This window comes from Etheostoma spectabile, chromosome 3, assembly GCF_008692095.1.
Source record: "Etheostoma spectabile isolate EspeVRDwgs_2016 chromosome 3, UIUC_Espe_1.0, whole genome shotgun sequence".
In the NCBI taxonomy this organism is placed as follows: Eukaryota; Metazoa; Chordata; class Actinopteri; order Perciformes; family Percidae; genus Etheostoma; species Etheostoma spectabile.
Genome location: NC_045735.1, coordinates 28,825,074 through 28,840,204, shown reverse-complemented (window position 1 = coordinate 28,840,204; position 15,131 = coordinate 28,825,074). Strand labels below are relative to the sequence as shown.

The 15,131-nt window shown below is 40.2% G+C and overlaps 2 protein-coding genes across 4 annotated transcripts; both read left to right on the top strand.

Moving 5' to 3' along the window:
- The first annotated feature begins 7,475 nt into the window (after positions 1 to 7,475).
- On the top strand, positions 7,476 to 11,259 carry p2ry12 (purinergic receptor P2Y12). Of its 3 annotated transcripts, none has more exons than XM_032510530.1 (3): positions 7,476 to 7,590; positions 8,042 to 8,309; positions 9,916 to 11,259. In XM_032510530.1, the coding sequence occupies exons 2-3, from the start codon at positions 8,058 to 8,060 to the stop codon at positions 10,726 to 10,728; spliced, it is 1,065 nt and encodes a 354-aa protein (XP_032366421.1). In that variant the 5' UTR covers positions 7,476 to 7,590; positions 8,042 to 8,057; the 3' UTR covers positions 10,729 to 11,259. The 3 variants fall into 3 exon arrangements, with proteins under 3 accessions (XP_032366421.1, XP_032366426.1, XP_032366416.1); XM_032510535.1 differs by having other exon boundaries at positions 7,493 to 7,590; positions 8,049 to 8,309; XM_032510525.1 differs by lacking the exon at positions 7,476 to 7,590 and adding an exon at positions 7,764 to 7,794 and having other exon boundaries at positions 8,049 to 8,309.
- Positions 11,260 to 14,116: 2,857 nt separating this feature from the next.
- LOC116682521 (P2Y purinoceptor 13-like) lies at positions 14,117 to 15,100 on the top strand. The gene has a single exon (XM_032509731.1). The coding sequence runs from the start codon at positions 14,117 to 14,119 to the stop codon at positions 15,098 to 15,100; it is 984 nt and encodes a 327-aa protein (XP_032365622.1).
- The last annotated feature ends 31 nt before the right edge of the window (positions 15,101 to 15,131 follow it).

The following is a 15,131-nucleotide window of genomic DNA, read 5'->3' as shown; positions in this document are numbered from 1 at the left end:
TGTATATGCCCATGCATGTTCTCCAGACAGACATTTCTGTGCAAATGTATTTTCCGTGATTGATATCATATGTAACTTGTTATTGCCTATTTAATTATCTGTTGAGCTGTAAGTACAATTTATTAGCCATATATTCACCCATTCACACATTGAGCTTTTATATATGAAGAAAAAAGTAAGTCCAAATCACTACAAATAATACTACCAAGCCAAATCATGCAAAGTACCCTGATTGTGTTATCCTGACAGGCAACCAATAGATGGCATCAACAGCTCTAATATTCATTCTGTAATCCCAAAAAATAACTCCAATGATTAAATAACATTTAGGTTTTTTTAAATCTCAATATTTGAGAGAAAAACATGCTACAGTGTCCAAGTACGTAAACCAGAGATGGTTGTGTCACTCTGTTAAACTTGTAACCAGACTCACAGGTTGAGTTTTACACTACGTGCTGCAGGGAAATCAATTTACATGACATCATTTAGACCACCTGCTGCAGCTTGTCTCCTGAAATGAAATGTCTTTATGGTGCATAGCAACCTCAGATACCACGGTGACATCACAGGAAAAACCACTACCTCATTATAGCTCTGAGTTCACTGGTTGTTTACTTGGGTCATAAAGGTTGCTTGAGATATTCTCTCTCGGTTTTAATTCTGCATTGCCTGACATATAAATATATCTACTATATCCGGTGTCAAGGAAATGGTTGGGATGGCTTGGTTTCAAGTAAGACACACATGTGTGTCCAGTATGTGTCTAGACATTGCAATGTCTCAAGTAGGAAATCAACCTTAGTTTGCACATGAAGAAAGTGGGTTTAGTTCTTTTACAGCAATGCCTTCTTTCCTAGTTTGTACTGCACATGACACTGACCCTTTTGCACATGTATTCCCCGCAATTGTGGCTGAAGCTGACACTCTCTGCCCTGTCCCTTGGCCTGTCTGCTGCCCTCTGTGTGCACACAGGTCTCTGCTGAGCACACAGAGACACCCTGTCAAATATGCCCGGTATCCCAGACTGGCCAGCCTCTCAAAGACGGCTGTTGTTCCTCTTTTTTACGATTTTCATGCCACAGCTCTGCATCCTGCTTTCTCAGGCAGCACGGCTAACTATCATCGGACAAACATCAACACCCTGGATAAGAATTAAAAAGAGGAACGCCACTGCTGACAGGTGCCAGAAGCACTAAAAAAAGTCTTACCACTTTGGTTTCATTGCAATTGCAGATGGAGTTTTTTTCTCAAGCTGATGTCTTACTGCCTCACCACTGGGCTTTGAGTTGATTTGCTACTGTAAAATTGTAGTGTGAATGCACACAAACTACTGTGACGATTGTCATACTGTTACAGATGCATTTAAACATGAGTTAACTGATTTCTTTGCCACTTGGAAGCGCAAAAAGCTGTAAACAGAACATATGCTCATGTTATAAGGTTATTATGGTGCATTTGTTAGAAAACAAGTGCCTATTTACACACCCAGCAGACACAGAGAAACATACACATAGGCTTCATCTGGAGTCAGGTTTCTATCCATCTGACTAAATTTAGTCCAATATTCACTCTTTGAGCTCTGTTTTGGTCTCCACAGACCCCGGAGAAAAATACATGGCTCTTTAGCTGCTAAATGCCCGACTATGTTGCTAACTCTCTGTCTGACATTAGCTGTAATAGCTGTTAGGTCGTGTAGGTTATTAGAACAACTGCCTTCTGCAGTCCAAACTGACACAAGCTGTTTCCATCCACACGTCTTTTTCCGAATTAAGTGATATCAAATGAAAAACTCCTTGTGGAAACAATAAAATTGGAATGTAATTTCATGAATATTGACTCAAAAGAAATACATTCGGTCTCGTCTGATTTTATCTTGATCAAAATACGGCTTATGCTGATGGAAACGTTATTATGGAAAATAAATAATGAATTGCAATTAAGTTTTAGGTCAATTTATGGTTGCAACGCGTCACAAAACAAAGAAGCATGTAGGCTCTGTTTGCACACATGGTGGGTGTCAACAAAGACAGATGTAAGTGGACGGACTAGGAGATGAGAGACTTTTTGAATTTAATTTACAAGCAAAATATAACTAAAAATCTAAAACTCTAAGAAATGCCATAATTTATCAGGAACTCGCAAAGGAAATGGGCTACAAAGGTTACGACAAGCCGTGGGACATCCTCATAGCGATCTGTTGATAATGTCATTGTTTTCTTATTATAGCTTCATATGTCGCTATCAACTGGCACATAAGCTCTATAATAACTAGTGCAATATTGATCATGTCTTGGTAGACGGTTGGTCCATTTTGTCTAGAAAAACTTTGTTCACAAATGTTTGCTTGAACGTGTGATTCAGTGTGAAAATGAATGGAAACACCTTAAAATGTCTAAAATCAATTTGAGCGTGTGATGTCATTACGTACAGGTTTTAATTTGCTTTAAAGCCATTGGATGGAAACACACTTTCACCAGCTTTATTTGAGTTTTTACCGAACTTCAAAATGTTTGATTGACAGGTGGATGGAAACTTAGCTCCAGATGAGAGCAGTGAGAGTAAACCAAAACAGTAAAGTTATGGGCTGTAAAACCAAGTCAATAAGCAGAAAGATGCTGAAACACTCAAGAGAATGGCAGCTGTGGTTTTGTCACTATGTGCAACACTTTTCTTATTACATATAGTGATTTGATCCAATGTTAATGTAAAAATATAGAGTGCAACTTTACATTTTTGCAAAATGACAAAAGGTTTTATTAAACTTATACGCATAAGGTAAAAAAAAATAAATAAAAAAAAAAAAATCTTCTGTAAGTCTAAAGGAATGCATTTGTGAAATAAATCATTTGTGGAAGCCAGGTAGTGTTTAGTATGTTATTCACCTATGAATTATACAGACCATAGAGATGAGCAACGATTTGTAGAGATACCCAAACAAAAGCAGTTGCTAGGAAAATGTGTGAGCAACAATCTGGAACTCAGGATGGAACCAACGACATCATTCACCGGTAGAAACTAAAGCCCAGGAGCCAGTTGGACCGACTGATGTCCGTGTGTGTGTGTGTACAGTTTTGATGCAGACAGTCAATACACCCATACTGGACACATGGGGCTCATCAGAAATCAAGGAATGTACTTAAGTCGGCAGTAACCAGTGCAGAGCCCTCACAAAGATTCTGAAGAAATAAAACTAGCACTTATTGTAGGACAAATACACCATTTCAATACATTTTTATCATCAGTGTGGAATTATGCTTTACAGCTTATGGTGCATGACAGCAAATGTGGTTTCATCCTCAATAAAAGCTAGACATACTGTAGCTCACGCTATTTTTAGTTATGCCCATCTCCCCCTTCAACCTCCACATGAGCCGCTTTAGATGTGTATAACCATAACCATATGGGAGGCAGAGCCGTTGGATGGGACCTGCACTGAACAGCACACCAGCAACAGTAGCCAAGGAAACCTTACACTGTCAAAACGAAGTGTGGCTCACACATTTCAACAATGCAAGTGGAAGCCAATTTGAAAGCCAGCCAATGGAAATGTATACACGTTAACATTCACACGTAAAGACAAATACAGTCACAAACAAACCACAAGCAAGGACCACCCTGGACATTTTTGTATTCACTCTCTCTCTCCTTCCTGTCTTACGTCTTACTTGTCTCAATGACAACATGATCAACCATCGACCGTGTGTGAGGGTCTGGGATCACAGTTCAGCCACAGCACCCAGGCTTTTCAGAGCACAGCTGTTACAGCTCTGTGTCTGTCATTAGCTTCATGTTGGCCCTCAAACAACAGGGTTTCTTTCCATTATCTTTTTCCTAACCCCATACTTACTGTTTGTGATAAAAGACCCTCCAAAGGCCAAAACAGGGCTAATAAAGGGAAAAAAACACATGTAGAAAGGAAATTAAGTCCCCTTCCCTTCACTCTCCAGCTTCATCTTCAACACAGGGTGAAAGAAGCGCCAGACGGTAGCTGTCTAAAAGCAGGCTTGTGCTCTGGGATTGGCAGAAGATGAAAGTGGTGACTTAAAGGTCACGGGGTGACATGGGAGGTGAGAAAAGGACTGCACTCACATAGAGGGAAAAGCATGTGTGGGTGTGTGTATAACAGGGGGTGTTGAGGAGGCTCAGAGGAGTCCAAATGGAAATTCAGTCAAGTCTTGTGTTACACTTTTTTTTTTAATGTCCTCCCCTCATTCCCTTGTAACACACAATATAACACACAATATTTGATTTTGCCTTTGTGCAAATGATTCATGTAAATTTAAAACATCAACAAAAGAGGTAGGATTACACACTGGCCCTTGTCCTGGAGTGCTCTGTGATTTTAAGAGCTTAATTACCAAAGGAAACACAGGACACCGGAAAAAAAAAAACTCCAACTCATGGCAGAACTGAGGTGAACAGACATTCAACAAGGAATAGAAGCAAGAGAAAGAGATTAAAGTAGAAAGGGTACCAGTAAAACACGCAGATAGACTAGAGTGTGAAAAGCAGCAAGTGTAGCTGTCGAGTTCTTTCCAGGAGTGTGTGCTTGACGCAGTCTTGATCAAACCCAGATGTGCTAAGATCACAGCTGTAGGAAACATGACTGCATGTGAATTTAAAGGATTGGAAAATCGGCCATACGCACAGTGAACATGACTGAATTTAGGCTGAGCTACACATGTGACAAAAAAAATACAAAAGGATGCAAATGTGCAAAGACAGGAAGGAAGGAAGCGAATGCTGCCGACTTTGCCAATCTCGCCCCAGACACAGGAAGTTGCAGCATTGCCATGTTAACTGCTGGCACTCAACAGAACAAAGGGCACAATGCCATGATGGCTGTGTGATGAGGAGAGAAATAAATACCAACATGTGCAGAAAATTGGTTCTCAATTCCTAAAATAATACCAATTTCGAAAAAAAACAGACAGGTCTGTGAAAGCTCCACTAAGAAATGTGAAGTAAAACACAACCTGTGTCACGTCTTTTTAAAGAAACACTAGAGGACTTTTTGTAACTTAAACGTTTCCAAAATTGCTTCATTGGTTCATCAACTTGTAACAGGGTGAACTTCTGCATTCTCTTTATGTAAGTTTGCCAGATCCGGTAGGTCTGGTGGTGGTGAACCTGGGTTCGAATCCCACTGCAACACATCTACCAATGTGCCCCTGAGCAAGACACTTAAGCCCTAGTGGCTCCATAGGCGTGCGACCTCTGACATATGTAACAATTGTAAGTCTCTTTGGAAAAAAGCTTTAGCTAAATGACATGTAATGTAAAGGTAGCAGATCTGTGGTTCCAGTGAGACATAACGGGACAATTCTGGTTCCAACCTGCAGGGGGGCCAAAGAGGAAAAGTACTCTAGTGTTGCTTTAAGGAAACACACCACACACCTGACCACCATGCAGTATAATATTCTGAAAAAACAGAGCACAACAAAGCCCTAACCACTACTGACAGACAGTACAGTAGTGTTTACCAGTGCCGTTTAATGTCATAAAACTAATGTAACATGTGTAAACTAATGATTCTCATGATTCTTCTGCATTTATATCGAGATTAAATACATTATATTTGAAATGAATTGACAACATGCTTTTAAGTTTGACTTTGATATTCCATTAACTTATTTTTCTTGCTATCATATTCTATCCCACAGTTCATTTGTCTCCCGCTTTAACATTTAGAGCTTACAGTGCATTAACAATGTGTATTATTATTCCTGTGACCCAGCCCCCGTACCATCAAGACTCCCCAGCATTCACCTCCCAACCCGTTGGTCACCTCCAGCAGCATTACCTCACCTGGACTCACCTGTCTTTACGACTGGCAATCATTTTCACCTTTTTTCACCACCTATCTTGTCCTGGTCTGTGTTTGGGTTCAGAACCTGAGAGTTTCTGACAGATATATTTAAATAGGCTGGACCCGGTTACACAGAGGCCCCCAAACTCTCCAACACTATTTTGCAGCAATAATCCACCCACAGGGATAGTTGATGTGACTTACAAATAACAGTTTTGTTAGCTACCTCAGTACGCCAGTGTGTCTTTACTAACAGGATTAGGCTATGCATGAAACCTACTGCATGAAATCAGTTTGGCTTTGTTTTTATGTCAACATGTTTCTCTTGAAGACTGTGTCTGCCAAACCTGATAACACACAACAATTTTGGGGAAGTTTCTTCATGTTCTGTCTCCAGAGCAGAAGGTTGGAGGGTGAAACTGCTAAAATGGGAACAAATGTCTGTTTCGCAACATGGACCATGCCGTGGAGATCCCGACATGACCTGGGAAGGCAGAGAGTTAAACATCTGAACGGGATTGTGAGCAATGGGAAAGTTTTATCTCAGTAAAGCATCTGCCAAACAATTTCATATGTTTTCCACTTTGGAACAGAAGGTTTTACAGCCATGTACTTCCAAGCTGTTTGTTTTTAAAGAAATCGCATGCCATGTTATCAAAAGTGTTAGTTATGCTATGTGTTGGTCAAATGAGACTGTCACAAAGTGTTTTCTTTCTTTGTGACCAGTGCATGCTGGGATAGGCTGCAGATTACTTGCAATGCAGAGGAAGAAGCTATCAAAGAAAATAAAGAGAAAGATGTTTTTTAGGACTCATGATGAGACAAATCCTTTTGTCTTGCATAACCCTGACTTGGTAATTTTTACAATTAAACAGGTTTAAATTGATCAAATAACAAGTTAGTATGACTTACCATACCTTCAGCCAATGTAGTGATTGGAATTATCCAATAATAAGAAAAATGTACTCACATCCCATTATTTGATGTATTTTATGTGAGCACTTTAAACACATATAGAGTGATTTTGAGCACAGGACACTAAAGCGATGCGACACGACCACCATTCAACTCATTCAAAGTCACATAACCATTCCACTGACTCCAAAGCTGTTCAGTTAAAGTAAATTGAGGTAAAATAAAGTGCATAGTTCCCCTTTAAGAAAACTATAAAATAATGCAGAAGCTGTGGAGATTACACAATTGTTACCAAAAGTTGAAAAGTGAATAAGAGGAAACACATACAGCTTGTATCACAATAGGTAAAGGGTCACATATTTATAGCATCTTAACACTTCCAAAGCACTTCTTATACTAGAAAGTCCACCGTTAAAAACCAAGTGTCAAACATTAGCTCTGAAGACAATGTGGCCTTTAAATTAGCAACACACTGTGGTCGTGTGCCTTTCTGTTTATGTGCCTTATTGTTTCTTGCATGTGTTTAACTTAGTGTTTATCTGCGGCAAAGTAATTGCCCTCTGGGGCCAATTAGCACCCCGAAATGAACTGCAGTCTAGTGTGTGTTTAAATAGATCTAGAAATGCAGTCTGCAGCCTTTCCTCGTGATAGGATGGAGAAAGGAGAAGGAAAAGAGAAAGTCTTCCTGTGACTCTTGCCAGCCTACACAAATACACAAACACACACACACACACACACACACACACACACACATCTTTTGACGAGACCAGTCAGTGTCAGATCACTTTTGTTCAGAATCCAGATAAGAGAGGAAGAAGAAGGACTACACTGGAGACTTTACTGAAGCATATCAGCTAAATTACCAGGTTAGATACAAAGCATTGCATTTTTGTTTATTATATTAAATTAGGAAAGATGTGCAGCATGTACTGACAAATTGTGTTGATGTTGACAGCCTTTGATTTTAGGCCAACTATTGATTTATTACAAAGGCAGCTTACATAGAGCCATGAAAACCAGATATTCTGTGAATGTTATCAAACAGCAATAAATAAATGCTTTTAGGAAGTGTCATTTAGTGGCTTTTATGCTATGACACATAAATTCAACATTCATATCTGCAAAATTGCAAGGCTGTTACCTTGGATGTTATTTGGTATAGTGGTTAGGGATTGAATGACTCAATTATTTGTGACAAAGTGATTCTCACAGCGTACCAAACTCAACTTTGCAGGTTCAAGTGTTTTTTATTATTTCTGTTTGTTTGTTGTTTGAAGCAATTTTAAAAACATACTGAGATTAAATTCTTCCTTGTAGTTTTAAGACGACCCTCATGGAGAGAAACACAACTTCTCCCCTGTTCCCCGGCAATCACAGCCACACCAACAGCTCGTGTTCCCGGGACAACGTTTTGAAGACGGTGGTGTTTCCTGTTCTCTACTCCGTTCTCTTCCTGGTGGGGCTGGTGCTCAACGGCGTGGCTGTTTGGGTGTTTTTTCGCATCCCCTCCAAGTCTCACTTCATTATTTACCTGAAGAATATTGTGGTTGCGGATGTCATCATGACGTTCTGCTTCCCTTTCAAGGTAAGGTTTAACTGCTATGAATTAATTACGCTATGAGGCATACTTTAACTTTTAAATGGCTTATTTGTTGTACCTATTGGCTACATTAATGGATATAAAACCATTTCTACTACATTAGCAATAGGTTATTTACAAGAGCAACATTTTGGTTGCTAGAGGCTGGGAAAAGTCACTTTCTGGTGATATTCATTAATAAATGCTCATGAGTTTATCTCTTCTAATAAGGCATTAGGTCTGCAGTCATAAATGTAAATAATTCATTACTAAAGGGTACTAAACATCCATTTGGAAGTTAACACATGTTGATAGTCGTTATTAAAAGCTTTAGTGTGTAAATCTTTGCTGTTAATGAACATCCGCAGCATTTAACCCATTGCCAAAATGAGTTGCTACAAAGTAGGGCTGCACAATATATTGTTTTTATTGTCATCGCAACATCAACTGGTGCAATATACAAATCGCGAAGGAATGCAACACATCGCACAAGACACCCAGGGATGTTTTGTGTTAGTTGAATTTAGCAATTTGTATTTAATTAAGTGTTTAGTTTGTTCCATAGAAGACTGTTGAAAATGATTTCCTTTCATTTGTTTTAAATTCAACAAGTCAAATTTTAGAAGAAGACTGACAACAAGGCAAAGGCAAAAGTAGGAGACACTTAAATATCTGTTCATCGCAAGTAATGCCTTTATCGCTATATTCAACAACTTTGTCGTATGTTGCATATTTACCTAAAACTAATTAAGATCAGTTCCACACAACTCTCTCTGTTTGTCTCAGTATGGCTGTGTTCAGAAGATGGTGTCGTCCGGTGACTTTCCCGTGCAGAAGCTCGAGTGAAGATAATTAGATCTTCTGAAAAGTCCATCATGTTTTTTTTAAAGTTTTTTTTTTTTTTTGCATTTTCAGCTTTTATTTTGACATGACAGCTAAACCCATGAAAGGGGAGAGAGGGGCGTCAAAGAGTAAACCTTTCTATATGGGACATTTGGAGGGGCTATTGATCTACTCCAGAAAAAAGGCAGATTTAACTTCAGTAATAATAATTATCCTATTAATGCAGTCACAACAGCAACAAAATAAGAAAAGAAAGAAGGAAAAATATTATAATTTATATTATACAGGCTCTTTCACCAGAGGGGAAGCCAAGCCAATCATGGCAAACGGGCAGTTGCCCAGGCAACAATGGCTCGTACATGTGTACACCCATGGCGCCCGCTCCACCAACTCAGCTATCCGGGCGCCCGCCATCATGTTTTCTTAATCCTCCGTGTCCGCCTTGGCTACTAGCAACTGCGTGGAGGAGGGGTGGGGGCGCGTGAGGGATCATGGAAGGCTTGTGTCATGTCGGCGCGGCGACAGTGTTGTCATTACTTTTCACTTATTGTTAATTCCTCATGGAGGCAACAGAAACTACACACTGTAGCGTTAAGGGTCAGGAGTTTCTCATTTCCTAATAAGCCATTAGCAAAACGTCATCTGCAGTTATAATTGTTTATAATAAGTTAATAAATGGATCGTGTGCCAGATGCCCTGCAGCGTAAAAGAACAAGTCAGTGTCCTGCAAGTGTTCAGTCTGTTCCATGTTACTGTTGTGTTTCTGCAGGTGTTATCAGACTCCAACATGGCTTCCACTGGGCTGCGCATATTCGTGTGTCGGGTGTCCTCGGTGCTCTTCTACCTCACCATGTACATCAGCATCCTCTTCTTCGGCCTCATCAGCATCGATCGCTGCAGAAAAACCCTCAAGCCCTTTAGGGGGACCAATGCAGCCCGCTTGGCCCGTCGCAAACTCCTTTCCGGAGCCATCTGGACCTTTCTGCTGGTTCTGTGTCTGCCTAATGTGATCCTGACGCGTAAACCCCCAACGTCTCCATATTTCAAGTGCAGTAACCTGAAGACAGAGGGTGGGCTGTACTGGCATGAGGTGGTAAATCATGTCTGTCAAGTGATTTTCTGGAGCAACCTTGTGACTGTGATCGTATGCTACACTCTAATCACCAAAGAGCTGTACAGATCCTACGCCCGCACTAAGGCCCGCAGCACTGGAGGGACTGTTTCGGGGGAATCAACTCGGAAACCCCACCAGGCCAAAAGGAAAATGAATGCAAACGTGTTCCTGGTTCTGGCGGTGTTCTTTGTGTGCTTTGTGCCATTTCACTTTGCCCGTGTGCCGTACACCATGAGCCAGACCCGAAGAGTTCTCTTTGATTGCAAACTCAAACTCTTCTTCTTTCAGCTCAAGGAAAGCACGCTCTTCCTGTCATCTTTAAACTCCCTTCTGGACCCTCTCATCTACTTTTTCCTCTGTAAATCCTTCAGGACAACTCTGTTCAAGACCCTGCGGCTGCCTCCTGGTACCTGCGGCAGGCTGACAGGGAGAGGGTCAGACACGGACCCAGGCAGCACCACTCTGTGACTCTTCTCTTCAGCATAAAACCACTGGGCATGATAAAGACTTTTGTAATGTGATATCTGAATGTGTACATTCTGTGATTATGTCCTGTTTTTAAGAATGGGATGAAATCCAAATTCAGCTTTTTGACAAAACATTGGAGAAAAGCACTTCCTGACAGACACGGTGGTCTATTTTCTGTATTTGTAATCAACGTGTTGATCATAACAGTGTTATTCCCATCCCTTTGAAAACCTGTCCTTTCAACATTTTATTATCTGTGAAAAACAAACCGTTTCAAACCTGAAGATCTTTGTTTTTCTTTCAGTTCTTCATTCCACCTAATAACAAAATGAAGTTCCTCCTCTATTCATTACATAGCTGCTTATCTAATGTGATGCATTCATTTAAAAACTGAAACTAAATCTACATCCAACTGTGTAATGAACCTTAAGTCTTACAAATAATCTCCTGTCAGTACAAAGTGAACTTTTTATAGTTGCCTGTGCATGAAGGCAGTTTAGTTATGTTTGGATTGACTGATTATTTAGGATAGATTATATGGATAACTGGTACGTCTACATTTGTGATTTACTGATGTTCAGTTTTGCTGCTAACAATGACCCTTTTATATGTAAGTAATTAAGTAAGTCATTAAGGCAAGGCAAGGCAGCTTTATTTGCATAGCACATTTCAGCAACAGGGGAATTGAAAGTGCTTTACATAACATTAAAGAGCAGTTAAAATTGATGTAAAAATTAAAAACAGATAAAGTAGGAAAATAAAAGTTACACGTAATCCACGTAATTCTCTTTATATGCTCATATAGATTGTCATACAGTTTCAACAATGCAACTACAGTACAAGAAATTAACAATCATTTAAATAAAGGCAACATAAAAAAGAAAGGTATTTAACCTTGATTTAAAAGAACTGAGAGTTGCAGTGGAGTAAGTAAGTAAGAAATATGGGTGGTTTCCAAATGAATTGTGTTGTATGTATGGTTATTGCCTTCTGTTGCAACCACATAGGCAAAAGAAGAAAAAAGAAGGGACTTGCACACATAAGAAAACAACAATAAAGGAAGTATTGACAGTTTTGTTATTTGTTGGGTAGTCACAGTATCATAGTATGGCATCGCCCTGATTAAGCTGGTGAGCAGCCGAGCTGACCCCACATGACAGGATGAACCACAGCAAAATACTGTGAACCATTAAAACCTGCCAAACAGGCCTATGTCAAATAATAAGTAACACACTAAAACAATAACCCACAACATTACAATGAAATTAAGAGTTAAACAGACACCAAACAGCCTTAATTTTGGGAACAGGGCCTAGTGAAAAAGGAGAAAGGCAGCCTTTTCACACCCCATATGGCTCTCTCAGCCACTATCTACATCTCACTGGGAATGTACTGTATGGTACTTAATAGAAAAATAAATACACTTTTTCACCTCCAAGCACTTGTATAATTTCAAAATTTAACCATATATCAGTGGCAAATGAATCATAAATCCTGAAATCCACTATAATAATATAAACATATATGTATTTGAGCTGGCTATTGTCAAGTTTATCAATCCACTCGTGTGACCACGGTAAAACAATTCAATTGTAAGCTATAGTTTCACTAAATGATCCCTGTTGGACCATCGCACTGGTAAAAAGAACACAAAGACTTTTTTTTTCTTTTCAGCCACGTTGAAACCAGTAGAAACAAAGCAATCTGGATTTGATGTTTTAAATAGAGAAATGACCTCGGTGTCGCCTAAAAAACACAAAGCGTACCGCAATCTATGTTATTTGAATCCTCAATCACCCCCCCCCCCCCCCCCCCCCCCCCCCCCCCCCCCCCCCCCCACACACAGCCGCTAACTATTCATTTGCATTTGCGTCGCTCGGGTTGAAGAGGCAGACTAAGGCTGATTTTGGTGATTTATCTTCAGGTAGCTTGGAGTGAAGGAGACAAACATTGCTGGTGAGTGACATCCTGTTATGTTTTGTTTCACACCTTTTCAAAAAAAAAATGTTTTATTCAGATTAGAGTGAGATGGGATTAGAGAAACAAACATTCTTATTGGTTAGAAGAAAATAGTGTGATTTAGATTGATAAATTGAGTGTGAACATGCATGAGCACAGCTAAGCATCCCTTAAAAAGGATTTCCTTAACTGTATCTGTCATGGGAGACAGTAATTGGGCCTGGTCAGGGAACTTTCTCAAGATGTGATGGTCTCGAGCACCAGTAAACTGGGATCTTTCTGCAGAGGGGGAATAATGTCTTAAAATTAACACATTTTGTAGTGATTTTGGACTGTTTATGTATGATTAATGTGCATATCGTCACCTTTCTAAAATAATCGCCTGAGTCATTTTTTCACGTTTTCCAGAAAACACAAAAAACTGAACCAAATACTGAACATATTTTGACTTAGGCCGTTATACTAAAGGCGTAGAATCACATGACCTGTTCAACTGAGAATGTAGGAAATTTTACCAGAGGTGGCTAACACCATGAGGAGATGATTTAGGCAAGAAAATACTTTTTGTCAAAAAATGACTTAGGCGATTGTTTTAGGAAGTTGACGATATGTAACAGTAAATTGTATTTAATGCTCATTGCGTCAAAACTTTATTTTAGCATACTCACTCAGAATCCTTTATCAAACAAGTACTTATACTGGTGTGTCTGTTATCTGGGTTATCATCACTGTCATAGCCCATTATCTTTACAGTACATTCACAATGTTGAATACACTGTTGAGGTGAATCCAGTTAAAACGCTTTCTTATTAAATCTAAACCAATACTACAGTATATACCAATAGCCTAGTGTTTAGTGTGGTGAAAACAAATCCAACACTTACATAACTTCCAGTCAGTCATTGTCAAAAGTGTCAGGTGTGGCGTCGTTCATTCAAATGCTCTGGTGGAGCATTCAAAACCAAATGATAGAATCAAATGTCTTTTAAACTATAATGACCGATGCAAATCAGGTCCAACGGGGCAAGAAGGAAAAATTTAAAGCAGTAGTAAGTCTCAGTCTCAAACAAGTCGTAGACAGGGGCCAATTCCAGTAAAACTCAGCTCCCTGGCCCTTCCCTCAGTCCAGTCTTTTACTCTGAAACCCCTATGCCCTGAAACTGGATGATTTTTCTCAAATCACTGAACTCAAACCCAATGCACCATTAATCAAAACAGCCTATTTCACTTTGAATTTGTTGAGACGTAGTTAAGAAATGTGAATCCAAACCAAAATATCTAGATGTGGGTCTTGGTCTACAGGGGCCTGAATCACTCAGTGCTAATTTCCAATCCCACGATCTGATCGTAGGTGTTCTAGATTAGAAAGATAAAGGCAAAACAAGTTTCTCTGTGACATCTGCATGTTTTTTTTCCTTCAGATTTCATGATGGTGTCCAACAAAACACGACCCTTCTCCTCGGGTTGTGCTTCTTCCAGCACCGTGACCGTAGACGCGGCCTTCTCGTACCTTTACTTCTTCTTGTTCCCCATTGCGCTACTGCTCAACGGGGTGGCAGCGTGGGTGTCTCTGCACCTCCCTTCCACCTCTACCTTCATAGTGTATCTCAAAAACCTGGTGGTTGCTGACCTGCTCATGACGCTGGCGCTCCCGCCAATGGCAGCCAGCATGCTGCCTGGAGCAGCAGTTGCGTTGAGGGCGTTCGACTGCCGTTACTCTAGTGTCCTTTTCTACTGCAGTATGTACACAAGTATTACTTTATTGGCTCTTATCAGCCTCGACCGCTTCTTCAAAATTGTTAGACCATGCGGAATGTTGTTGGGACAAAACGTGGTCCTCAGTCTTGTAACATCCACCTTGGTTTGGGTGGTGTTATTTGGCAGTACATTCATCCCAACTGTCATTCTAACAAACAAGGATCCTGTTAATAAAACAGGCGATTTCTGCATGTCCCAGAAGGGTCCAGCAGGTGTGACTCTTCAGAAGTTTGTGGTTCTCGCTATGGAGTGTCTTTTCTGGCTTGTCACCATAGTGATTGTGTTTTGCTACATCTGCATCACCCTGAAAGTCCTGCAGTCCTTCAGAAACTCTGGGAGCAACAACCGCCACGGAAATCAGAGGACCAAGCTACGAGTCTTCCTGATCCTTCTTGTGTTTTTTGTGTGCTTTGTGCCTCTCCACGTGATGCGTGTTCCTTTAACGCTGTATGAAACTGCTGACACTGTCGTGTGCGTTAAACTGTGGGTGAAAGTAACGTATAAATTGGTCCTGTGGCTCTCCGCCACTAACGCCTGCCTGGACCCTCTGGTCTCCATCTACCTGTGCAGGGAGTTCAGAGATAAACTGGTTGACATGATGAAAGCTAGAGGGATCTGTGTCGGGTTACAGTCAGGTCAGAAGGAGGATGTTTAACAGTAGAAAGGAGAAATATCAGTCATCAAAA